This window comes from Anoplopoma fimbria, chromosome 9 (genome assembly GCF_027596085.1).
Source record: "Anoplopoma fimbria isolate UVic2021 breed Golden Eagle Sablefish chromosome 9, Afim_UVic_2022, whole genome shotgun sequence".
In the NCBI taxonomy this organism is placed as follows: domain Eukaryota; kingdom Metazoa; phylum Chordata; class Actinopteri; order Perciformes; family Anoplopomatidae; genus Anoplopoma; species Anoplopoma fimbria.
In genome coordinates, this window is record NC_072457.1 from 18,677,313 (window position 1) to 18,704,674 (window position 27,362).

Sequence of the window (27,362 nt, forward strand, 5' to 3'; positions counted from 1 at the left end):
TATTGTTCACTTTGACTTCCATTCATCACTGACGGTGTGCTAGTTTGGGGAAACTCATAGAAACAAATCAAAAGAGAGACAAAAGAAGTTTGAACCAAACTACTGATCAAGAACCAACTCAGCTGTTTATTCAATGAAAGGCTGATCAATTCAGAGAGTTGGTGGATTTTCAAACATCACAGATCAGGTATAAAGTGAGAAACTAATGAGGACCTGAAAGAGTCCAAATGATTTGGGAGGAATCTGCAGGTTTAAGGACTGATGTCAAAAATCACTTGTGTTAAAGAGGTGAACTTGTGGAGCAGCTGTAGTGAGGAAATCAATCATTCAATAAAGAATCATTTAATGAACAAATATAAAAGAGATCAGAGCGACATGTTGGCGTTAGTATAGTAGAGATAGTGTCACATTAGTCTGACGTCAAACCGCTAAAAGACTCAATAATCTGCAGCTTTTCACTCTGAAACAAAATAAATCTTTTGTTTTCTGCTCAACAGTTTTTTCTATAAAGTTTTAATTTCACTTCATTCCAAAGTTTTCCTCCAGTGGTCAGAGTGAAGTAGAAAACCAACGCTGTGGTGTCTGGGTTCATAACATCATCAGGAGGCCAACGGAGCTGCTTTCACTAAAACTATCAAGTCACATGGTCTCTGCTGTTTTGTCTCAAGGGGGTGACTACAAAGAGAGACAAAAAAACTCAGAACAATGACAAAGAAGCTCAAACACCCTCAGGGACGCAAAAAAACAAAGAAAACAACAACAACAAAGAGAACAAAAGAGAAAAACAAAGACTCAACGACTCAAAAGAACCACAAAAAGACTTAAAGAAACAAAAAGAGATCAATAAGAGACACAAAACAGCTACAAAGACTCACACAAGGACAACTAAGAGACACAAAAAGACTCAAAACAACAAGAGACTCAAAGCCAGACAAGGAGACAAAAACTAACACAAGATGAGCACAAAGAGAGGCAACACAACTACACAGAGTCATGAAACGTCTACAAAGGGACACGAAGAGACTCTAAATGCAGAAACACGTGTTGTGAATGATGGTGATGCTAACAGAGCATCCATTGACTTCCACTATTATTTGTCCTGAGGAGCAGAGTTGAGAAGATACACAATATATAAACATCATGTCAGCAAACAGTCTTTGTTCATAACCAGTTATGAGTTAGCATTAGTTAGCTGAACATTAATGGAGGGAGCAGAGAATCCAAAGCTAACTTCACCGTGGTCTGTTTTTAGTTACATCCTCCCTGTGTGGCTCTGGTTCTTTAGCTAACGGAGCTAAGCTAGTTACACTGAATACTGTGTTTGTGTACAAAGTCATGAAGTATGTATTGTACTGTAAACATGTGTGTGTGTGTGTGTGTGTGTGTGTGTGTGTGTGTGTGTGTGTGTGTGTGTGTGTGTGTGTGTGTGTGTGTGTGTGTGTGTATTATCTACCACCGATACATCACAAAGGTCCTTAAGACATATTTCATTTTCAGATGTTTTCCAGATATCTGACTGATAATATCTTCCAGACATTTTTCAGATATTTAACCAATGTTTTCCAATTTATTTCCCCAGTATTTTTTCTATATTATACTGGCATTATTTTGTATATATATTTTTGATACTAATCTGATATTATTTTGTACATCTCCTAACATTTTTCAGATTTTTAACAATACTTTCCAATTTCTTTCCTAAGTATTTGTTGTATATTATAGAGGCTTTATTTTGTGTGTTTTGTCATACTTCAGATATTTTACCAAATAGTCTCCAAGTACTTTCCCTGATATGTTTTGTATATTAAACTGGCATTATTTTGTAATATTTTTCTCTACTCTACATTTTCCATATTTCACAGATACTATTTTGCATATTTCAGACATTTTACATCTCATTCCTGCAAAACGTAGAGCCTCAAACAAAGAGCAGCACATAATCCTTCACAAGGCGTCTAATGTTCGACAGATAGGCATCAAGAAAGTCAAAATATGACCCCTGAGTTTGGCCCCATTGGCTCCCTCCTCTCTTCTTCTTCTTCTTTTTTCTACCCTCTCCTCTACTTGTTTCTTCCTTCTTCTTCTTTTTTCTACCCTCTCCTCTTCTTGTTTCTTCCTTTTTCTTCTTTTTTCTACCCTCTCCTCTTCTTGTTTCTTCCCTCCTCTCTTCTTCTACTTCTTTATCTCTTCTTCTCTCTCACACACAATTTATAATTTTCAGTTTTCTTCAATTAATTTCATTCCAATTGAATTCATACAGCCCCAATTTTATTTTTAACTTTATCCAGTCTACGTCTTCAGAAGAGTCTTGGGATTCTCAAAATGAAGTTATTAAATCAATACGACTTGCAGAATTTAACTCAGAGAGTCTTGTTCAGGTAGAACCTTCCCTGTGTTATCACCAGTTATGGCCAACAGTGACTCACTAGTACTACTAGTACTACTACTACTACTACTACTACTACTACTACTACTACTACTACTACTACTACTTCTTCTTCTACTACTACTACTACTACTACTACTACTACTATTACTACTACTACTACTACTACTACAACTTCTTCTTCTACTACTATTGCTGATTAAACAGTTTCTTCTACTAAACCACTGATATTACTGCTGCTACTACTACCACTACTATAACTTCAGCTTCTAAAAGTACTACTCTTGCTATGACTACTTCTTCTACTATTACTACCACCTCTACAGTTTAACAGTTCAGCTTCCAGATTTTTCTGCATTGTATTTCAGCTCTTTGCTTCTTTTGATGATGCAGTTCAACTTCCATCTCTGCCAGTTTTACAATTCAACTATCAGGTTTTTCAGCAGTGCAGTTCTTTGCTTTTGACTTTTAAACATACTGTGCTTTGTATGACATTTTTGACATACTATACTATGACTTTTTTGTAACTTTCATAACAAACTATAATTTGGATTTTTATGACTTTTTCTAAATATACTATGATTTTTTTTATAACTTTAATAAACTACTATACCATTGCTTTGTCTGGCTTTTATGACAAACTAAACTAGGACTTTTTGCAACCAATATACCACTTTTTTTGACATAGTGTACTATTACTTTCTTATGGCTTTTTTTTTTTGACAATTTATACTATACCTTTTATTAGCTCACATTTTTCAACATACTGTATTATGACTTTTTTTAATAACCTTTTCTGACAAGTATGCTGTGACTTTTTCTACTTTTTTCGATGTACTATATTAAGACTTCTTCATGCCTTTTCCCCCCTTTTCCGACATACTATATGACTTTTTTAGAACTTTTTCAACTTGCTATGCTGTGACTTTTTTTTGTTCTTTCGAGATACTTTGCTATGACCTTTTCTATAACATTTCACGACATACTATGCTATTCGTTTTTTTAATGACTTTTTGACATACTATACTATGACTTTTTTCGAAATACTATACTAAAACTTTTTTTGACTTCTTTCGATATACTAAACTGACCTGTTTTTTTTACTTTTTTCGATAAACTATACTGACTTTTTTCAATGCACTTTGCTTTTACTTTTTAATTTACTTTTTTATACATTTGTACTATGACTTTTGTTATGACTTTTTTTCAACAAACTATACAATCACTTTTTTCACTTTTTCCGACATACTATACTATGACTTTTTTTTATGATTTCTTTGAGATATTATACCATAACTTTTTTGTTTTACTTTTTTCGATATACTATGAATTTTGTTTACTTTTTTCGCCATATTATACTAAGACTTTTTTATGACTTTTGTCGACATACTTTACTACTGAACAAAAAGAAAAAAATAACCTGATGAAGGTCTACGTGCCGAAATGTTGTTAGTGAAATATACCTATATGCAAGTGAAGAAGACAGTGTGCGGGAGTTTTTTGTTCTATATTGTCTACCTAAGGTATTCTTCTATGCACCTGTCGTCCTACTGGAGTGCAAAAGTTTTGCTCTTTTTATGACATACTATACTATGACTTTTTTCAACATACTATACTATCACTTTTTTTACTTTTTTTTTTACTTGTTTTAGGACGTACCATTCTAGGACTTGTTTTGAGGCTGTGTTACTGACTGAGATGCCTTACAGTATTGATCTCAGAGGCCAACACAATGGAAAATAAATCCTATATATACAAAATAAATATATATACTTTCATGTGACATCACTGTAGTGCACATATTCAGAAAGCCCAGTTTGTCCTGAAGAAAAGAGATGTACATAACTGGATTGTAAATTATAGTGTTGAGGTATAAATACATGCATTAATACTAAAGGAGACCAGGCAGACCAAAAGTGGGAAAAATATCCTGAGATATACATAAAGGTATGGAATGGTGATTTTGTCTCATTCAATTTGTATTCATTTATTCCTCTGTTTAGAACGAAGACACCAAAAAACATAAAAAACATAAAATCATCAAGTAGTAAAAAAAATGAATCTCAAAAATATTTTAGAATTGCTTACAGATTTTTGCTTTGAAATACATTTTGGGTATATAATGTATTTTTGGAAAATATCCTTTAAACTGAAAAGATAACTTCATGTTGCTACAATATGCACTGAACTACAAGGACCTTCCATTGAGCCATTTTGAGAAAACGTGTGTCCATGTGACGCTTTTCTGTCCTTCTCCTCAATCTGCAGAAACACTGAAATATAAGAAAACAAAACAGAGCAAAAAAGTTAGCAACACTTCATGCAGTCAGAACTCAACTAGTCATTTAAAGCTGGATGGAAGGAAATAACGTATATAAATCACAATTACAGCTTAAGGTTTGAATGCCTCAGCCAACCGTGGTTCTTGTTATCATGTGGTAGTTTAGATTACAACAAGTCCTCACTTCATCATTTTATCCTTTTAATTATTTTGTGAAATTGTCATAATTGGCATATGAATTGTTGAGTTATAGCCCCAAAACCCTTTTTTGCGAGGTCACAGATTTTTCATAGCTGTATTTAAGAGCATGTGTTCTAAATTTTAGAACTGTAACTGTTTAGTAACTGTATGCTCACACTCAGATATAGTTGCTTACAATAAAATGCTAGGTGTAGTGTTGACCAATGAAATGATTTCTGCAGCCTTAAAGAGTAACCTCCCGTCAGGGACCCTCAAGTGCGTTCACTTTACTTGAGGGTCCCTGACGGGAGGTTACTCTTTAACCCTGTTCAGTCACTTCTGCTTGTTACTATATATATATATACAGCGGGTAAAATAAGTATTGAACACGTCACCATTTTTCTCAGTAAATATATTTCTAAAGGTGCTATTGACATGACATTTTCACCAGATGTCAGTAACAACCCAAGTAATCCATACATACAAAGAAAACCAAACAAATAAGTTCAGAAATTAAGTTATGTGTAATAAAATGGAATGACACAGGGAAAAAGTATTGAACACATGAAGAAAGGGAGGTGCAAAAAGGCATGGAAAGCCAAGACACCAGCTGAAATCTATCAGTAATTAGAAAGCAGTCCTGCCCCTTGTCAGTGCAAATGAATATCAGCTGGTTCAGTCCCAACTGATGGCCTATGAAAAGGTGTCTCATTACCAAGGTGTCACACAAGAAACATCTCATGATGGGTAAAAGCAAAGAGCTCTCTCAAGACCTTCACAACCTTATTGTTGCAGAACATACTGATGGCATTGGTTACAGAAGGATTTCTAAACTTCTGAATGTTCCAGTGAGCACTGTTGGGGCCATAATCCGGAAGTGGAAAGAACATCATTTCACCATAAACCAGCCACGACCAGGTGCTCCTCGCAAGATTTCTGACAGAGGAGTGAAAAGAATTATCAGAAGAGTTGTCCAAGAGCCAAGGAGCACTAGTGGAGAGCTTCAGAAAGACCTGGAACCAGCAGGTACAATTGTTTCAAAGAAATCAATAAGTAATGCACTCAACCGCCGTGGCCTGTATGCACGCTCACCACGCAAGACTCCATTGCTGAAGAAAAAGCATGTTGAAGCTTGTTTAAAGTTTGCTGCACAACATTTAGACCAAAATTGAACTCTTTGGATGCCATAATACACACCATGTTTGGAGGTCAAATGGCACAGCACATCACCCCAAAAACACCATACCAACAGTGAAGTTTGGAGGTGGGAACATCATGGTGTGGGGCTGTTTTTCAGCATACGGCACTGGCAAACTTCATATAATTGAAGGAAGGTTAAAAAATCTGCAGGATGATGAAGATGAAATGAGGGTGGACATTTCAGCAAGACAATGATCCCAAACACACAGCCAAGGAAACTCTCCATTGGTTTCAGAGAAAGAAAATAAAGCTGCTAGAATGGCCCAGACAATCACCTGACTTGAATCCAATAGAAAATCTATGGAAAGAACTAAAGATCAGAGTTCATAGAAGAGGCCCACGGAACCTTCAAGATTTGAAGACTGTTTGTGTGGAAGAATGGGCCAAAATCACACCTGAGCAATGCATGCCACTAGTTTCTCCATACAGGAGGCTTCTTGAAGCTGTCATTACCAACAAAGGCTTTTGTACCAAGTATTAAATACATTTCAGTAAGCGTGTTCAATACTTTCCCTGTGTCATTCCATTTTATTACACATAACTTAATTTCTGAACTTATTTGTTTGGTTTTCTTTGTATGTATGGATTACTTGGGTTGTTACCGACATCTGGTGAAAATGTCATGTCAATAGCACCTTTAGAAATATATTTACTGAGAAAGATGGTGATGTGTTCAATACTTATTTTACCCGGTGTATATATATTTTATATATATATATATATATATATATATATATATATATATATATATATATATATATATATAGTAGTGCTAGTCAATGCTACATGAGCCGTTGTATTTGGTTTATAATGGCAGCAGCATGCTACTTCAATAGTCAAGAGGAATACCACTGACAATCAATAACATTATATACCACGGTACCCAGACCTTCACTCACAAAAACATAGCTGAGCGCGACAGAGCTTACGTTAACTGTGCATCAAGCTAACGTTAGCTTAGACTGGTAATAGAGCACTTCCCACACGAGTATGTTCAGTTCAAGTTTGGAAGGGAGTTTAAAAACTACATTAGAGCTACAGCCAGGTACATAGCTAAACTTGGATGATGACACACCACCTGAAGCTCAACCTGGACAAAACCGAGCTACTGTTCCTCCCGGGGAAGGGTTGCCCGCACCGAGACCTGTCCATCACCATTGATGATGCCGTGGTGACGCCAACTCGGACTGTGAGGAATCTGGGTGTGACCCTGGACGACCAACTGTCGTTCTCAGCAAACATTGCATCGGTCACACGCTCCTGCAGATTCCTCCTCTACAACATCAGGAGGATTCGCCCCTTCCTCACTGAGGAGACGGCGCAGGTGCTCATCCAGGCTCTGGTCATCTCCCGCCTGGACTACTGCAACTCACTACTTGCCGGAGCCCCGGCGTCGGCAATCAGACCTCTGGAGCTTGTCCAGAAAGCTGCAGCATGTCTGGTGTTCAATCGCCCCAAGTTCTCCCACACAACTTCCCTTCTCCGTTCTCTACACTGGCTCCCTGTAAGAGCTCGCATCCAGTTTAAGACTCTGGTGCTAGCCTACAGGGCAGTGAAAGGAACAGCTCCTTCCTATCTCCAGGCCTTGGTCAAGCCCTACACCCCCGCCCGACCACTTCGCTCTGCTGCCTCGGGGCGATTGGTTGCCCCGTCGCTCAGAGGTCCCTGCGGCTGATCCACCCGGTCACAGCTTTTTTCTGTCCTGGCCCCTCAGTGGTGGAATGAACTCCCCACTGACGTCAGGACAGCAGAGTCGCTGCCCATCTTTCGGCGCAGGCTGAAAACTCACCTCTTCAAGAAGCACTACCCTAAGCCTTCCTCGTAGCACTTATTGCATTCGTATTAGTTGTTGCACTCACTGTATTCGTATCAGTTCGCTGCACTTATTGCAAAGATTCTTGTTTACTGCACTTATCCTGGTGACTAGTAGTTTGAATACCTTATTATATTCTGTAAGATAGTCTGTTGCACTTATTGTTTTAAACTAGTGTTGTCCATTTGCCTCTGCACTGTAAACTTTGCTCTGGTTTATGACTTTAAGATTCTTGTTTAAGAAAGGAGATGCACTTATGACTTCTGGTGACTAGTAGTTCTCTTGAATGGGACACTGTATGTTGAATACACGGTTCCTGTAAGTCGCTTTGGCAGAGACAGCCTGCTAAAGGTGACTGTAATGTAATGTAAACTAGTGTTGTCCAGTGTTAGAGTGGAGGACAACACTGGACTAACACCAGTTAAACTGGAGCTGAACCAGAACCAGATCGCTGTACTGGACTCACATGGTTCTCATGAGCAGATCAAAATGAAAGTAACGATAGTTCACGTTCAACTGGAACCGTCCTCCGGGACAAAACAGACTGGGGACACTGTCTGATACGGACATTGGGACACGGTCCCCGGTCCCAGAGAAACGGACAGCAGCAGAGACAGCCTGTCTCTGGTAATCTTAGTGTTGATGCGTCCTCAGACTAGTCTGAAAGGCAGCACAAAGTTGAAAGAAAGCTCGGCGATCTCTAATTAAGCAGAGTTCAGGAGGTGACTGACTGACTGACTCAGACTCAGTCTGTCTCACGTCACAGGCCTGTCTGTCCCCCGGAGACTTCAGATGAACCGTGGACTACTTGTCTCCAAGCTGCCCCCTGCTGGTTCTGACCATTGACTCCTGTGTTAAGGAGCTAACACACCCAGAACCAGATCACATTGTGTGTAGATTTTCAAGGAATTATGAAGGAAAAACAATGTGATTTATTATAAAATCACATTTCAGAGGATCCACTAGTCCCTGATATTAGTCCCGGGTGGACACTAGTCCCTGGTGGATCCAGTTCAAGTCCACTAGTCCATCATCACAAACAGAGCTCTGATGTAATAATAAAGATAACTTTATTTATGTAGCACCTTTTAAAAACAAATGGTGACATCAGTCCCCTGGTGGACACTAGTCCCGGGTGGACACTAGTTCCTGGTGGAGACTAGTCCCGGGTGGACACTAGTCCCTGGTGGAGACTAGTCCCCTGGTGGAGACTAGTCCCGGGTGGACACTAGTCCCTGGTGGAGACTAGTCCCCTGGTGGAGACTAGTCCCGGGTGGACACTAGTCCCGGGTGGACACTAGTCCCTGGTGGACACTAGTCCCGGGTGGAGACTAGTCCCTGGTGGACACTAGTCCCTGGTGGACACTAGTCCCGGGTGGACACTAGTCCCTGGTGGACACTAGTCCCGGGTGGAGACTAGTCCCTGGTGGACACTAGTCCCTGGTGGACACTAGTCCCTGGTGGACACTAGTCCCGGGTGGAGACTAGTCCCGGGTGGACACTAGTCCCTGTCTCATAGGATCTAACTAACCACAGTGAGAAGTGAGGTGATCCACATAGTGTAGTTCATGTCACAGGTCAAAGGCTCTCTGTGTTGGACAGTCTTCATAAATTCCAGATCTCAGACATAAAACAACACACACACACACACACACACACACCCTCCAAACTGAGCCTGGAGTCTAAGAACATTGTAAATGCACCTCATGTATTATGATGCATGAGATATAATATGATGTAGTGGCAGTTTGAAGAAAACTACTTTCTTCTTTTAAACACCTGGTCAGATCAAATTTAAATGACTTTGTTCTTTCACACGCGTAGGCCTTGAATACATCCTCAGAACCCACAGACATGTAGTTACAGGGATGAAACCCATAGAGAAGCCCATGAGCAGTGCACTGCTCGAGGGCACCTCAGCAGTGCCCAGGAGAGGAACTGGCCCCTCTACAGCTACGAGTCCACACTTGGTCCAAACAGGACTTGAACCAGTCTCACTCCGGTTCCCAAGTCAATTCATCCGTTTCTTTTCATGGTTAATTCCTCGCAGGAGAAGTTGCACTGAGAATACTTTATGTTATGCCGATAAACACTTTCATTTTTCCTAATTTTCTCACTCTACTTATTGACTTCCTCGTCCAACATAACAAGTGATCCCACTCTTAGAGCCGTCCTAAACTTGACCTCAGGTGCACCGTGAATCTTTCTACCAGGTGTAGTTAAACATATTATTTATCCTCAGACAGACTTTTTATCACGTACAGAAGTCTCATCATGTTCTTCATTCCTGAATTGCTTCTTTGCTCTAGTTTGTGGAAGGAAAATGTGGGTATTGAATGTAACCTTATATCAATAATCTGAGCTGTGGCTCAGTGGAGAGCAGGGTCGTCCCCCAATCAGAGGATCGGCGGTTCGATCCCTGGCTCCAGCAGTCCATGCCGGTGTGTCCTTGGGCAAGACACTTAACCCCAAATTGCTCCCGCAGGCTGTTCTGCGGTGTATGTATGTGTATGAATGTTAGTTAGGGTCCTGATGTGCAGGTGGCACCTTGCATGGTAGCCCCTGTCATCAGTGTGTGAATGGGTGTGAATGGGTGAATGATATGTAATGTAAAAGTGCTTTGAGTGGTCGGAAGACTAGAAAAGCGCTATACAAGTACAGTCCATTTACCATTTACATACGTCTTCAAATGTGTTACCCAATCACCAAAGTGTGCACTGATGAAACACAGCATCTTTTAAATCACAGATAAAGAAAGTTCACTCTTTGTGCACACACTCAAGATGTTGTCTCTACAGAGTGTGCATGAGGAACCGGATACAGAGCCAGGTGGTAGGGACAAGGGACTGCCAGAGAACAGTCTTCACTGGTAAGATAAGATAAGATAAGATAATCCTTTATTAGTCCCTTAGAAATTTGCAGGCTTACAGCAGCATAGGGTAAAGTGCACACAAGAGACATAGTAAAAGAAAAACAAGATACAAATGAAATAAAAAACAAGTATTATAAATAAGCAATAAAAAAATCCACAATAACTGAAATATTATATGTACAGACAAAAACTATTAAAGCTATAATTGCACAGTGTTATATATTGCATTGCACGTGTCATGTGTCATGTGTCATGTGGTCTACTGGGAGCAGAGCTGGTTGTGCAGCCTGACAGCAGCAGGAAGGAAGGACCTGCAGGACCTCTCCTTCACCACCGGGGGTGGAGCAGCCGGTGCCTGAAGGAGCTACACAGAGCTGTCAGGGTGTCCTGCATGGGGGGGGAGGTGTTGTTCATCAGGGATGACAGCTTGGCCATCATCCTCCTGTCTCCCACCACCTCCACTGTATCCAGTGGACACCCCAGGACACAGTGGTGACGGTCTTAGAGGGGACAAAAGGGGTTTGATGGGTGACTATTACTGGATCATTTGTAAAAGAGGAACCAGAGGTTTGGGACCTGCTCTCATGCACCACTCATCCCAAAATGTTATGATGGAATGTCAGTAATGTGTTTTTCTCGCCATCCGGGCGCCGCCAGTCGTTTCACTGTTCACTTGGGAATACGTGGTCAGCGGAGGGTGCACAGTGGCCTGTTAGCAGCAGGGATACTCACGCTAAGAGGTAGAGGGCCATGAGCAGATGTGTGTGAGAGTAGAAACACATACAGGTCACTATGACCTAAGGCAGGAATCCAAGGAAGACGGTCGGCAGGCAGCTGCTAATGAATCAGACGGCCGGAGGTGTCTAACAAATTCAGGGATTTATCCACTTTAAAGTTCTTAATCATCATTTTGTTTCACTCCCTGCCACAAGTGTTTGTCTCGCTTTGCAAACTTAACTTTGGTAGACCCGAGTTAGAGCAAGACTATGTAATTAATCATCAAACTCTAAGTCCCAGATCCGGCAGAGACCAGTCCACCGTGGACAGACCCAGATCCAGCAGAGACCAGTCCACCCACCGTGGACTGACCCAGATCCAGCGGAGACCAGTCCACCGTGGGACCAGATCCAGCAGAGACCAGTCCACCGTGGACAGACCAGATCCAGCAGAGACCAGTCCACCATGGACTGACCCAGATCCAGCAGAGACCAGTCCACTGTGGACAGACCCAGATCCAGCAGAGACCAGTCCACCGTGGACTGACCCAGATCCGGCAGAGACCAGTCCACCGTGGACTGACCCAGATCCGGCAGAGACCAGTCCACCGTGGACAGACCATGATCCAGCAGAGACCAGTCCACCATGGACTGACCCAGATCCAGCAGAGACCAGTCCACCCAGATCCAGCAGAGACCAGTCCACCGTGGACTGACCCAGATCCGGCGGAGACCAGTCCACCGTGGACTGACCAAGATCCGGCAGAGACCAGTCCACCGTGGACAGAACCAGCAGCCGGCAGCCTTCGCCCTGCAGTCGGAGCTCCGGAGGAGGAGAGCTCAGCTCCCGGCAGCAGAAGCCTCTCCTCCTCCAGGAGCAGCTCTTCTCCTCTCTGGGAGTCAACACCGTCATCACGCTGCTGGAGACCGAGACCGTATTGCTTGACCCGCTGGAGGGAAGGGAGGCACGGGAGAACCAGAACCAGGACTGAGTGGGGAAGACCGTCAGACCCTGCTGCAGTAAAACGAGAGGTTTTCTAAAGGGAGTCTGGTGCTCAGAGACACTACCACTTTAGTCCACAGGGAGCACCAGAATCAACTCAAAATGAGAGTTCATCGTAGAAGCTTTAGTGAACTGAGAAAGATTATCCTGGCACAACCTTTTATTTCCCCTGTTCTTTAGCCTCAAACAAAAGGTGAGAAAACAAATAAGCTATAGAAAATGGAAGATGAATCACCAATCTTTTTTTTCTGACTTCCCTCTCAGGGCTTTATCAGGAGAAGTTTAAGTTTTGTTCTTCTGCATTTCTGTACAGAAGAATATCTCGAAGAAAAACACACAATGACAAATGGTTCATTTGACTTTATACAGCAAACCACAAAGATGTTCCACAAATATTCCCCTACATTACAACCTTCTCTTTAAACCCCTGTAGTAGGCTCTGCAAATCATTTCTATTGTATGTTTGTGGATGGAAATATGTGTGACTTTATAAAGTAAGTGTTGTATGTGGATTACATCTTAGAGATCCACTCAAATCCTCTGCTTCCTGTGCTGTTAAATGTCCTGAACATATAATATGTTGTTTGGAGAGGATTGTATATACTTCCAGTCAGCTTTGAGCTCTCCATAACAAATTACTTAATAGAAATAACTCCATAAGTCCTGTACAGAAACTTACATCAGAATACAAATCTTCAGTGATGGAAAATTAGATTATAAAAATATTTCTACACAGACTTACAAACTACAATTGACCAGCAATTGCAGAAAATAAAGATAAGAGCAATAAAAAACAATAACTTTAATAATAGTTAATTTGACTTGTTAAATCACGTTTTAGCATAAAGTTTGTATCAGTCATTTTGATGAAAGCTGACTGATCCCTGGATGATATCTGAAACTTTGAGTAAAAACATACTGTAGTATGTTCAATTCCTTTTAAAGGCACCCAGGACAACAGCAGTTAAGGCAAACGTTGGTTACAAAAAATGCAATACGAAACTGTATGACCTCAGCTTTAAAGATAACATACATGTCCAAGAAACTTTTCACCTCCATTATAATCTTTCACATACTCAAAATCCTTCAAACCAGCCTCGATACACCATCTGATACCACCTAACCTACTTTACAATCTTTTTGATCCTATCCTTGGTGCTTCCTCATAAAATAAATCACCTTATTTGCATGGCATCATATTTGAAATTATATATCTGCACCAATATGCCAATATAACGCTTCCGTTTCCATTCAGACATCCTCACAACTATCTACAAAATCTACAAGCACAAAACATAACTATTGTTTAGGATCAAGCTCAGCATGCTGTGACATTCTCCTGCTCTATTCCACTTGAAGGCAGTTTCCGTTGTGCATGATGGCCGGGACACAGAGGTTGAGGTCAGGTACCCTCCTGTAGACAAAGTGGAAGATCTGGGCTAGGGGCCGGCCGTGGAGCTCGGCTTTGATCCGTTGAGGGTGTGTGTCCGGGGCTAGCTGCTGGCTGGTGTCCTTGGTGACCAGAAACAGTGCGAAGGTGTCAGGGTCCGGGATCTTGAACTTGTAGGCGCACAGTGAGCACACCTCCTCTGTGGTTGTGTACGGCTGGATGATCAGGGTTTTGGCAGTGCAGCCTGTGTCCACTTCCTGCAGGGCTACACGGAGATAGTTCTACAGAGAGGAACAAAACGTCCTGTGTTAACATTGAGCAGAGATGGAAATCTCCACAATGAATGAAGGTCAAGAGTCAAGAGCGCAGGCAGAAAAAAGACATGCAGTGATAGCAATAGAAAAAAATCCCATGCAGCTGTTTAATGTTCCACTAGAGGGTGGTCTCTACCAAAAAAAGGGCTGAACCATGGCTCCAGGTCCTCATGCTGTGATGTTAGAACTGTAGATTTATTCCTTTTCACTGACGAGGGCCGAAACGCAGCACCTTTCATGCTGAACGTGACGTTTGGATTTCTTTACAATCGGTACAACTTAGACTCACTGCCTGGTCGGGTTCAGGTCAGGCGCGATACCTGAAAGTCGTCGACAGACGGCGCTGAACGTGGGGTGGTACGCCGTCTGTGCCACTGGTGCAGAGTGTTCCTGGCCTCAGAGCTCAGCACCCGCGCTGCCTGCTCCTCCTGGAAGTTCTTGATGAGGGCCATGGCTCCGTATGCACTGGTCAGGTAGTAGCCCCCTGAGGGGAGAACGTAGAAAGGAGGGACAGATGTTTAGAGGATGGATGGAGAAAAGGAAACCAAACTGAGCTTGTTCTGTAGAAATGAAACCAGCAGACATTACATGGCAAAAGAGGTGAACACTTCCTCCTTTGGAATAGAAATGAATCGCAATATAATGAAGTGAAGCTCTAGGACACCTTTCACACACATTCTAGAAGTTCTACATAAGCTTACTGTACGTGCCAGACAGGTTGATGCTGATAGGAAAATATTTCATTCAGGGAGGGGTCATCCTCCTTTCCCTCTGAACCTGCTCCAGCCCATTCAAATCAAACACAGACTGGAATTTCCTGCCAATGTCAAAAGGACTTTCCTTCCGATGTCTTAAGTCTCTCAAGCTTCCTCACAGAAGCCTACTGGTGAACTCAACTCAGCTGAGAAGGCCCCAGTACAAGAGCTGTGTTAGAATGCTCATAACGTGAGAATCAAAAAACATCAAAATGAATTCATCTACCACAAGAAAGGTCTTCAATATGCTGTGCATTGATTTCAGCAGAATGTGATAATATAAACGTCTTAGGAGTCAGAGGATGTTGCTGGTGCTGACCATGATACTGTAGTAGTAGCTATGTCTTGTCTTCACTATACTGCCCTGATTGAGTAGAGACACTCCAAAGAGCTTTAGGGGGAATCCTTCCAAATGTAAAGTCTGTGATGGATCTTAGTCTCACAGTAGTTGTAGTTCATCCTCAAAGTGAGACTGTATAACTTTTAAAAGAAGTAATAACATTTTCCCTCTTAAGAATAAAAACCCATGCTTATAGTGGCTAATGTTAGCTAGCTTTAAATAGAGATTTCTGTGGAAATGACATTACTCACTTTGTGTGCTACTGTTACCATCATTCTGTAATAGCCACTTGTAGCCTTAGCAAAGCTCTATTAGCAAAGCTCTATTAGCAAAGCTCTATTAGCAAAGCTCTATTAGCAAAGCTCTATTAGCAAAGCTCTATTAGCAAAGCTCTATTAGCAAAGGTCTATTAGCAAAGGTCTATTAGCAAAGCTCTATTAGCAAAGCTCTATTAGCAAAGCTCTATTAGCAAAGCTCGAGCTACAAAGCTCAAACAAACCTGTTCCAGTGAACATCCAGGGATTGAACATTGAGATTGTGAAATCTCAATGTTCAATCCCTGGATGTTCATAAGTACCTGGACTGACAACACTAACGAAAAAAACTAAAAGGGTCAGAGCAGACTGTATCTGCTGAGGACACTGAGGTCCTTTGGAGTGCAGGGAGCACTCCTGAAGACCTTTTTCGACTCTGTGGTGGCATCAGCCATCTTCTATGCAGTGGTCTGCTGGAGCAGCAGCATCTCAGCAGCAGACAAGAAGAGACTTAACTAACTTGTCAGGAAGGCCAGCAGTGTGCTGGGGTGTCCACTGGATACGGTGGAGGTGGTGGGAGACAGGAGGATGATGGCCAAGCTGTCATCCCTGATGAACAACACCTCTCACCCCATGCAGGACACCCTGGCAGCTCTGTGCAGCTCCTTCAGCCACCGGCTGCTTCAACTCCGGTGGTGAAGGAGAGGTACTGCAGGTCCTTCCTTCCTGCTGCTGTCAGGCTGCACAACCAACTCTGCTCCCAGTAGACCACATGACACTAAAAACTGACAATTCCCCAATCATTCATCCATTTATGTCCAACATCAATCCAATATATCCAATATGCAATGTACATATTCTGTGCATTCCACTGTGCATTATTAACAACCCTTCAGTCCGTTTATATCATATTTTAGTTGTTGTTGTTTTTAAACTTTTTATCTCTGTTATGTTGTTCTTTCTGTACATCCTGGGAGAAGGATCCCTCCTCTGTCGCTCTCCCAGAGGTTTCTTCCTTTTTTCTCCCCGTTAAAGGGGAGAAATTAGAGAAATTTGTGTACCTAACTTTGTGAATATAACAGCAGCTTTGTCCAAACTTAAAGATACCAAAAACAAAGAGACACAAAATGAAACAGAGATGTGTAAGGACTACAAAGAGAAACAGAACACAACAAAGAAGGCTAAACATAAAATCTGTGTCTGGCTCCTGTCACAAGGTCTACATTATTTAATCCTCTGCTCAAGCTCCCAACACCTCTAAAGATCACTGAAAAACATGTTGAATCTTGTGTGTATGTGAAATTGGCAATTTGTGGTTTTGGAGGGACCAACCTGGAGAAACTATTCCAGCACTCCACACTTCTTATATCACACTCTCAAAAAAACGAGCTAAAGCATGTATCTCACCCTACAGTAACATTACTTTAATGTAAAGTCTAAACGACCAAAATACAACTTGTTATTTAGTCAGCTTTAGAGCTTCTGGTAGTTTGTTTTCTGTCTCCCCGAGTACAGTCTCTATGCTAAGCTAAGCTAAAGATGCCCAGCCCTGTACTGAATGCACAGTTAGAGGAGGGGACAAAGCCAAATAATGGGAACTTTTGCTCACGGTGTATTGTGTGTTTTCTTGTTAGTGTTACGTACCAAGAAGGTCATGGATGAGAGATATGGAGCAGACCAACATGGTAGATGATAAATGGACTTGTACTTCTATAGTACCGAACACTCAAAGCGCTTCAACACTACATGTCATCATTCATACCCATTCATACACTGATGGCAGGGGCTACCAGGAAAGGTGTCACCTGCCCATCAGGACTCTAACTAACATTCAAACCCATTAATACACCACAGGCCCGGTGCGCACACTGCAGGAACAATTTGGGGTTAATGACTTGTCAAGGGAGAAGAGCTGGGGATCGAACCGCCAATCGTCTGATTGAAGGAGGACCCTGCTCTACCACAGAGCCACAGGACCTACCCTCTCCTTGCAGCAGAGACGGATCCAGCAGCTCCATCATGTACTGGATCTCTGTGTCCAGCTGAGGCATGTCACACTGAGCCACCACATAAGTCAGCATGGGCAGGAAGTCATCGGCGCCGAACATCCTCCCTGTTAGGAAGCAGACGCAGAGCAGTGAGGCAGGTAGGCGTGGTGGTCACACAGCTCTGACAGAGGTCATCGCCGTAAACACAATCTGAAACTAAGGCTGAAGAATCTGGTTCACAAAACATTTGATATTCCAAAAAGAAGAGGAGACCTCCTCTGTTGCATCACTGAGGGTTCTTCCTAGTTCTTTAGATTCAAACACAGAGATGTCCTATGCTCTACAGATTGTAAAGACCTCTTAAGGAAATCTTTGTGATGTTTGGCTATAAAAAAATAAATTGTATTGAAGTGGATTGAGTTCAAAATGCAGCTGTCATATGCTGGGTAACACTTCTCCATACCTGAGTTATCCTGCATGATGGTGTAGATGAGTTTACACACACGCAGCAGCAATGACACCTTTTTCTCGGGTGAGTACATCTTCCTCATGTTTAGGAACTTGTGGCGGATCTTCTCGATGGCCTCGGGGTCTGGAGGCACAGCTCCGTCCACCCCTAACTCCTGCGGCCTCTTGGTCTTAGCCAGGGCCAGGTTCTCCCTCAGCTGCTGCAAAGCACCGCTGCTCACCTGTAGAGAAGCACAGACCAACCGAGTCGCTATGGTTACTTTGGTTACTCTGCCTCTTTTTTTAACAAAGTGATCTGTCTCTTGATAAAACATATCCTTTTCTTATGAGCCTGGGATCTAGTGAATTTGTGATGTTGTGAAATGGGATGGTAGAGTAACCCTGCAGGAGAACAGGATTCCATTATCTCTTACCTGGAAGTCATGCAAAGCCATCTCGATCACACTCCTCAGAGGCTTTAGGACACACTTGTGCATGGCCTTCTCTAGCACCTGGTCTGTAAAAGGTTACAGTCACGCACACACACACACACACACACACACACACACACACACACACACACACACACACACACACACACACACACACACACACACACACACACACACACACACACACGCAGAGACCACAGGTGAATGAGAGACAGACACTGTTACCACAAAGCAATAGATAAAGAAATCATTCAGGAGGAATGAGGAATAACACAACAAATCCTCTTGTGTGAGGCCAATGAGAGGACACTGTTCCGTCAGCTACTATAAAAGTTAGAGACACAGCACTGTTTGGTATCTAAATATATATACACACATATAAATGACATTCAATATGTTGTACAAAGTCAGCTGATGGCCAACGCAGACCATCACAGTAGCATATTCAGCTCTAAATCTACTCAGCCAATGATATACACCATGGGATATAGCTGGGGTCAGTGTGTGTTCAGTACGCTGTCATAAGGTTTCACGGTAGTACAGTTACAGAGCACCACAGGGAGGAGGCTGTGGGCTTCTTTTATATCTTTCTTACTGTCAACAAATCCCATGAAAACACCAACAGCTAACAATATATTCCTATTTTCAGACTTTCATTCCTGTCCCTCAGCCTCTGGTCCACTCATTCCTGCTGCAGATGTGAATCTTTGAAAAGGGGTAGCATATATTTCATTTGATTAAAAAAGGCCAAGTCATCACTGAGCAAGTATTACTAAACAGGAGAAAACAAAGCTAGTAGCTTCTGTTTTTAGAAAGGTATATACATACACTCAAATCACTCAAATACAGCAAATCAGTCTGTGAAGAGGACCCGCTCCAGATGTAGATATAAACTCTCATTTAAGGACACGAGGACTCTTAGTTTCAGGTGATTATACACAAATGAAAACATAGTTATGAATATTATAATACATTTCTCCCAATAAATACCCCTACATGCTATACACTTGACCTTTAAGCAACAAAAGTGATAAATAACTAATCTCAAAGTCTGACTTTCACGAGTCAGGTTTTAGCACATAGGTTACATATTTGTTTTACGTGTTCTTTGAAGAGTTAAAGAGTGTGACATTTGTTCAGTCTGACGTGACGAACCAACTTGGAACTCTATAAAAAAGTAGAGCATTCATTCAGCTAGACCTCTACAATGACTCCATCTGTAGCTCCCACCTACACACATAGGCTTCAAATCCTCTCCTGCCTACCTCAACAATGTAAAGCATGTTGCATTTACACAACTGTGTCTTGTTGTTCACTGGCAGCACTGACACAGCTATTCATGCCCAACAACCCCAGCCTCCAGGCAGAGTTTCTGCAATGAGCTACACACTACCAAAGGCATGCTTTGCAGCAGCATGAACAGGCGAGCGTGCACAAACAAGTATCCTGTTCTTGTGGAGAAATGTCTGTTTTTATGGTGAGTCAGGGTTTGAATGTGCTCACTTACACTACAGCACCAGCCTCCACACTGTGTGTGTTGGGTCGCCTGAGGTAAGAGCTCGGTAGTTCTTTACTGCACACTGCTAAGACTAATAAATCTGAAGTGAAGAACAAGGAGAGGCCTGAGGTGTTTCCAGAGGCTGCAGAGATCCCACTGATCCTCATGTGTACACAAGGAGCAGCTCAGAGGCTGCTAAGGACACACGGCATGTAGGCACACACACACACACACACACACACACACACACACACACACACACACACACACACACACACACACACACACACACACACACACACACACACACACACACATATTTTCTGACTGACGACTTCCTGATTCACTCCAGAAAGGCTCATTTCCTTTGTATGTTGAGCAATGTTTGTTATCAGGCTCATTCTAGACTACAGCCCGTTCAAAGTCTTCCTCAACCTCAATAGTGGAGGAGCCTCTAGGATAAACAGTGTGTGTACACACAGACAGACAACAAGATACACACACAGAGGAAAACACTAAAAGTAAAGTACACAGAATTGTGCAGTTTTCTGATTTACATCCCACAAATGACGGCTTTCCTTCTCCTTCCCCTCCTCCCTCATGAGTTAGGGCATGTTTAGGTGTACCGCCTCCCTTTACCAACACCCAAAGGCTGATTCTTCATACTGACCTGGAGTACTATAGTGTCTACAAACACTCAACAGTCTGGACTTTGAGCGTCCCCTTTCACTACAAACACAACATTTCTTTCCCCCGCTGTCAGACTTTCAGCTGGAATCTTTCTGTAAACACTCAGACGTCAGCTCGTCTCCACTTCTCCTTTATTGAATCATATTCTGTTGGATTGTAGTATGACGTCAGTCAGACTGCCTGCTCGCTGCTCTTGGTTCACAGTTTTGTTTTGATTTCCAAGGAAAAATGAATGTTGTCATTTTGACATCAGGCCTCTGGTAGATTTCTCTGATGGTAGCTCCTCTAAAATACTTTGGAATTCCAGCTCAGTCAAAAGTGTTATTGAAAACATGATTCTTATTGTCAATTATTGTCATATTCTCTGTATGAAAAAGGTTTCCATTTCTTCACATTTCCCCTCCAAAAGGGAACATTTGTGAACGTGAGACACTGTTAGCTCTTCAGAATGGATCTCTGCTGTGTCTCTGAACAAGGCTTGGCTGTTATTGTTTACAATGAACAAGGGACGTGAGATGAGTGCAAAGACATACTTACATATTCATGCAAATACTCAAGTGCACAATAATCTGATTAGAATGAAGCGTCCCTTTGATAGAGCAGCTCACGCCTGTAAACTTTATTTTAACATCTTCGTGACCTCAATGAAGCAAATCAAAAAGTTTTGAAACTCTGAAATTAGAAAGAGGGATTCAGTCTAATATCACAGCACTACTGTTTTAAAGAAGCCAATCTTCACAACTGTTCAATGAATTCTGCTTTAAGTCAACATATCTGCCAGCTTCCAGTACTCAGTTCTGCGGACACATTTCAGTCAGGACCAAAATGAGGTTTAATACCAAGCAGGCCTGATTCAAATACATTTAAATGAAATTTCTGCTCACTCACAGTGCCTCAACTGCACTGTGAGTTTACGGTAACCAACAGAAGCCAAGAATTACTCGTTGGGGCACAGCACAGTGGCATTCTGAAACTCAACACCAGTAATGAGGAAGGCTAATATGGAAAACTTCAACGAGTGTGTCTCAAGGCAATGACAAGCCTGGGCACTCACTGAACATTGTCAGTGAATAAAGTCACTTCATTTTACTTCCAGAATGATGCTGGAAGGAAAACATGAAGAGGTGAATGCTGTCAGAGATGGGGATAAAGCATCACACACAAGTCAAGACCCAACGACCCCGGCACGCAAACAACTAATCTCAAAGGATTTTAAAGATTCAACTTACCGATCTGGTCTTCAGGTATGAGTGACTCTATAGGGGGGTCCAGTTCGGAGCTCTGGCGCAGGTAAGCCTTCATCTGTGTCATAAACTGCCTGAGAGTCTGCAGAAAATCCATCCCTGAGGTGTGACAGCCTCGGTTCTCCTGAACAAAGCTGATGTAGTCCTGGACCAGGGAGCCAAAATATGAGCTTTTGTCCCTGGACAGCTCAGCGATCCTTTTCACCGCCCGTCTCTCGGGGGTCATGAGGGAGCTGAGCATGCCGCTCACCTTAAGGAAGCGTCCCTTCAGGGCCCTGGGGAGGATGAAGGAGCCACCGCTCAGACTAACTCCAACCCTTCGCCGCCGTGCTTTGAAGGACGGACGGAGGCGCATTTCTAGGTCTGTTTCCAGACCGACACCATAGTCTTCATCCTCGTCTGCTACCCCGTCCTCATCATCTTCACTGCTGTCCTCCACTGGCTCTTGATGAGTAAGGTGTCGGGATGGACTAGGGGCCAGTCCCAGGGAGAATCCAGGAGACTGTGAATATTCCAGTGAGTCAGAGGAGGAAGTGGACATGCTCATGTCACTGAGCCGCTGGCGTCCCCTGGTCTTAGGAGTGGACGGACTCCCAGCGTCCTTCTCCAGTAGTACATCAGCAGGGACAGCAGGTGGAGGCTGGCAGGGTGGAAGCTTGGCCCGGGACAGAGCCTTGGCAATGGTCTCATCATCCAGGGCAATGTGGCAGCGGTGAGCTTCCAGATCAGGCTTCTTTGGCCTTGGAGGTGGTGGGTTTGTGGGGACAGGGACTGGTGAGCTGGCCGTTTTGGACGGGCTGCTATGCTTGGCACCCATCGATGGTCGAGCGGGAGCCGGGCGCCTGCTGAGGGACGGTTGCTGTCTTTTAGACACGGCAACGGCCTCTGGCATGCTCTTGGGTCTGGTGGTAGCTGCTGGAGGTCCAGGTGGTGGTGGAGCAGGGCGCCGGCGCGGCATCAAGCTTGGTGGGGGAGGGCGGGGGGAGGTGACCGCGATTTGCTGTTCAGTTTGAACTTGTCCACGTGCTGCTCGCTACCTTGGCTGCTGCTGAGCTGCTTCACGGACGATTTCTCCACATTCTCTAGTTTGTTATCGGACCTGACAGCATGTGAAGGTGGATGGTCCCCACGGCGGTGGTGGTGGTGGCGATTAGTCTGGAGAAACAGAGGGTTGACAAAGCACAGAGGACCACTGGAATGTCTTCTCTCAAGATGAAAGGAAGGTGGAGGAGCGTGGGACTGCAGGGTAGGTGGTGCACTGTCGCAGTGAGACCCGGTGAGTCTCAGCCGGGACCCCTCGACCTCCCTGTTCCTGTTAGTCCGCTGGGGGCTGAGGGTACGGCGACGAGGGCGACGAGGACGGGGGGAAGGGCGGCGCTCACTGCACAGGGCAGAGTCCCAGAAGCCTGTAATAGAGACACACACACATTAAGCAGCTGTAAGCTAGACACATACCTCTGCTCGGACAATTCAAGATCCAGAGTGTTTGAATTAAAAGGGCAGTAAAAGAACAAAGACAGCAAACTCAACTATTTCTCACCAACAGTTCAGACTCTTCCTCAGAGTTTCCCTAAGTTTTCTCTTTGCCAGTCTTTGGTGTAGCTGGCGTGTCTCTTGGCTCAGATTGACAGGCTGCCGGCTCACACCCAGAGACTCAGAGAGGGAGTCGCCCATGCTAGAGTGGGAGGGCACTGACACAACACACGGCACACAGCTCCAGTTCCTCCACTCCTTCTTCCTGCTCGCTTTTCCTCTGTCTTACTGAGGACTAGTAGGACAATGATCCGTTGGTAAATAAAGCTATTGCTACAAGCAAACCTCATTTAAATGATGTTCTGCCTTTTTTCATATTGACAGAACAAATGGAGGACATGTGCTCTCATTTTGGTGTTCCTGTGTGCTGTTCCACTGAATCCACCCATTGTTATAGTTATAGTCCTCACGCGAATAGAAACACATGCTTTATCCTAGCATGAAGACGTAGGTATAGCACAATGATTAAACCAAACTGAAGAACAGGCAACACATCATGCCACTCCAAAGACAGTTTCCACAGGCTAAAAGTAGAAACCATACTCTTGCATTCCTGTGGCAATAAAGGAGCTGGGTTTCATATCTGTTTAAGTCCCTCAGCGTCTGGAGACTGAACTCATACTGGTCCATGTGAACAATGACCACCTGACACTGTGGAGTCCTTCTGCAGAGTAGACAGCAGGCAGCCCACTCCAAATAGCACATATATACTACTGACTGACTAATGTTCACTTTATTTATATGTGAACATCTATCTCTGAGATTGGACTGAAAAAGAACAAACTATAATCAAAGCTGATGTTCAAACAATGACTTCTCAAATAAATTGTTTTATTTGTGACCAGCTCAACAAATATAGGCTGGTCACTTATAGGCCGGCAGAACTAATGTGTGTGATATATATATATATGGAAAGACAAATCAGTTGCAAAGTCACAGCAATATTGAAATGTCTCTGTTTGTAACATGTGTTTGTGTTTCACATGTGCGTGCCCAGATTCCACAACATATTACATGACAGTCTGCTAGCTCTTTAAATAGAAGCATTCCAGTGGAGGAGGGAGTTTCCCTTAATGACTGTATGAGTTAGCTAAGGGAGGCCCACAGGCTCTCAGTCCTTCACATCAAATGAAAGAGCAGCACAAAGCCATTAGAGTGCAGGCTTGAGTCTGAATTCTTCTTCTGTGGAAAAGCTCCCGCAGAGCTGCAGAGATGGTTTGTGAGCTCAAAAAATGTGACATATGTGGATTTCAGAACGACTACCTCACATCCTGTTTCAGCAGCAACAACAACAACAACCGGATTAGTTCCAGCTACAGGAGCTCCTCCTCAACATTCAACTCTTCCATCTTTTTCATCAAGGGACTACTGAATTATGGCTAGCAAATACTGCAAAGCTCTATGATTGGCTGACAAAACGCACAGCCACCAACCAGAGTAAAAGTCAGACATTACACCCACCTCCATGCACAGCGGAGCAGCTTTCCAGCATCTATGTCACATGTTGTGTTAGCACTCACACTTAGTGTAGCTTTCCACTTGCCACTCCCTCCTCCCCCACACCGACCTCTGAGCTATGTCCAAGGCCTCTACTGTAGGGAGCTGACTCACTGCACACTCACAGAGCCAGAAAACACTAATGCTGGCTGCTTTATCTCTATCTGCATCCTTACACTGACTGTTAGCATGTTATAGCAGGTGTAGCACTCACAGACAGGAACCATTAGGTTAAAACAATGTACTGTATTCAAGTACAACACTGCTGTTTTTACTTCTGAGGCTCAATCTTGTATAGTTTAGTTACATTACTTTATGATTATGAAATAGTACAACAAATAGATGTATTCAATCTCTATCTGAGAGGTAGATGAGAAAATGAACATCAGTAATTCTTCTGCATTTACATTTAAGCAATAGAGTTTAGCGCAATTAGCCTAGCTTAGCATAAAGACTGGAAGCAGGGGGAAACAGCTAGCCTGGCTCTGTATTAGGTAAGGTCCATCCTGAGAGATGGATCCCTCCTATGTAGCTCTCCCTGAGGTGTCTTCCTTTTTATTCCCTCTAAAGGTTTTTTAGGGAGTTTCTTTGTTCAGATGTGAGGGTCAAAGGTCAGAGGATGTGAGGGTCAAAGGTCAGAGGATGTGAGGTTCCTGGGACAGACGATGTTGCACAGATTGTAAAGCCCTCTGAGGCAAACCTGATTTGAGAATTTGCCAGATCAGGTTTGTGTGTGGAGGTTTCAGTAGAGGGCTCTGTACCGACACAGCGGTACCAAACCTGGCAGCTGTTCCTAAACAGGCAACTAACTCAACTTAGCACCACAAATTGTAATTTTTTTATTTTTATTTTATTTATCAACTTACTAAATAATGTGTTAGTAGGAGCTTTAGGAGTGCTGGTAACGCATATTTAATCATTAGAGCGAACCAGGCTAGCTGTCTCCGTCTGTATCAAGTCTTTATGCTAAGCTAGGCTAATCACCTCCCATCTCTGGCTCTTTATTAAGGCACACAAGCCACATCAAGCTTCTCATCCAACGACCTTCTCATCTAAATTTCTAAAATGTTAAACTAGTCCTTGAAATATGACAAAGGTTATTAATATAATTATTAATAACCTTTCTCAGACAAAATCGTTTACAAATGAATGTAAATGAATGGCTGCCTGAACGGTGAGAAATCAATCTAGAAACTGTAGAACTCTTTTAAAAAATGATTAATTCAAGCAGATTTATAGTTAAAAACGACAAACCTACCAGTATGGTTGTTTACTTCACACAATAATTAATCAATGAGGCTACCTGCTCCCAGCTGAGCCACCTCCTCCAGTTCTTTCTGAGTCTTAGCCGATGCAATGGCCTCTGGGAGTTGGAGTGTGAAAGGCAGGACATCCCTGATTGAAAGATGAACAATACATGTGACAGAGAATAAAGATAGAAATACAATATCAGAAAGAATGACACCATGAATCAGGGTAAGGTATTCTGTCTCGTCTTTACTGTTCAGTGTTGAGTGATTTATGGTCACAGAGATCTCGAATACATGAATTCAAATTCAGCTCAGAAATTAGAATCAGTTTGGTCAAATGAAGTAGGCCTGTTATTTTTGGTCAAGTCTATAGTTGAATCCAGTGTTGTGGCTGATTCCCTCTGTTTCCCGTGTCTGTGTCTCCTGAGCTGACACAAGCTAAAACAGGACGTGACAGCTGATTGCTTACTCAGCAAACATTATTTTTATCTGTGTAGTTCCCACGAGGGGCGTAAGAAAATATTGATACACTTCAGTATGTTTGGTGATACTGTATCGATTGATTTTTAATGAATACTTTAAAATATATATTTGAATGTTGACACAGAAGAAAACCCAGAGAAGCTGAGGATGTGATGGATGGATTGTTACCTGCTTATACAGTAGAAGGCCACCAGGCGAAACAGATCTGCAAAGCTGATCCCAGATTCCTCGAGAGAAAAGGCTGCAAACAAAGGAAATGTTTACGGACTGAATGACAATTCACAGACTGCAGCTCGGTCGCTCGTAGTAGCTCGTAGTAGCTCGTAGTAGCTCACAGGAGGTTTTCTTTTGGTGCCTTTATTCTGTCTCTAGAGGGGAAGAGCAACAAAGTGAGGCCTCTGGTTGTCCAGCAGAGTTCCTTCACACTAAATATCTCAAATACTGGATGGATTGTTGAGACATTTTATACAGACGTTCAAGGTCCTCAGAGGATAAACCCTAATTACTTTGGTGAACCCTGTCTTTTCTTTTAGTACACCAGAGGGTTGACAGTTTTGCTTTTAATGGTCTATGCCTATATGGAATGGATTGCCATGAAATTTGGGAACGATATTCAGGGTTTCTAAGGGATGAGGTCTGATGAATTTGATGATCCCCTGACTTTTTATGTAGTGCCACCAGAGGGTCAAAGTCTTCAATTATCCTCCAAGATACCGTATCTCCACATCCATACTGATGGGCACAACATGTTGTATAGATCATGGTTCCATGATGTG

At 42.9% G+C, this 27,362-nt stretch overlaps 1 protein-coding gene across 1 annotated transcript in view; it reads right to left on the minus strand.

Annotated features, from left to right (window-relative positions):
* Nucleotides 1-12,672: 12,672 nt before the first annotated feature.
* LOC129096051 (ras and Rab interactor 2-like) overlaps nucleotides 12,673-27,362 on the minus strand; it is a 28,666-nt gene continuing 13,976 nt past the window's right edge. Inside the window, 9 exon segments of the mRNA XM_054604699.1 lie at nucleotides 12,673-14,122; nucleotides 14,476-14,639; nucleotides 17,486-17,617; nucleotides 17,956-18,181; nucleotides 18,374-18,456; nucleotides 21,809-22,801; nucleotides 22,804-23,229; nucleotides 26,157-26,248; nucleotides 26,755-26,827. Coding sequence (XP_054460674.1) covers nucleotides 13,796-14,122; nucleotides 14,476-14,639; nucleotides 17,486-17,617; nucleotides 17,956-18,181; nucleotides 18,374-18,456; nucleotides 21,809-22,801; nucleotides 22,804-23,229; nucleotides 26,157-26,248; nucleotides 26,755-26,827 — 2,516 coding nt within the window. The 3' untranslated portion in view covers nucleotides 12,673-13,795.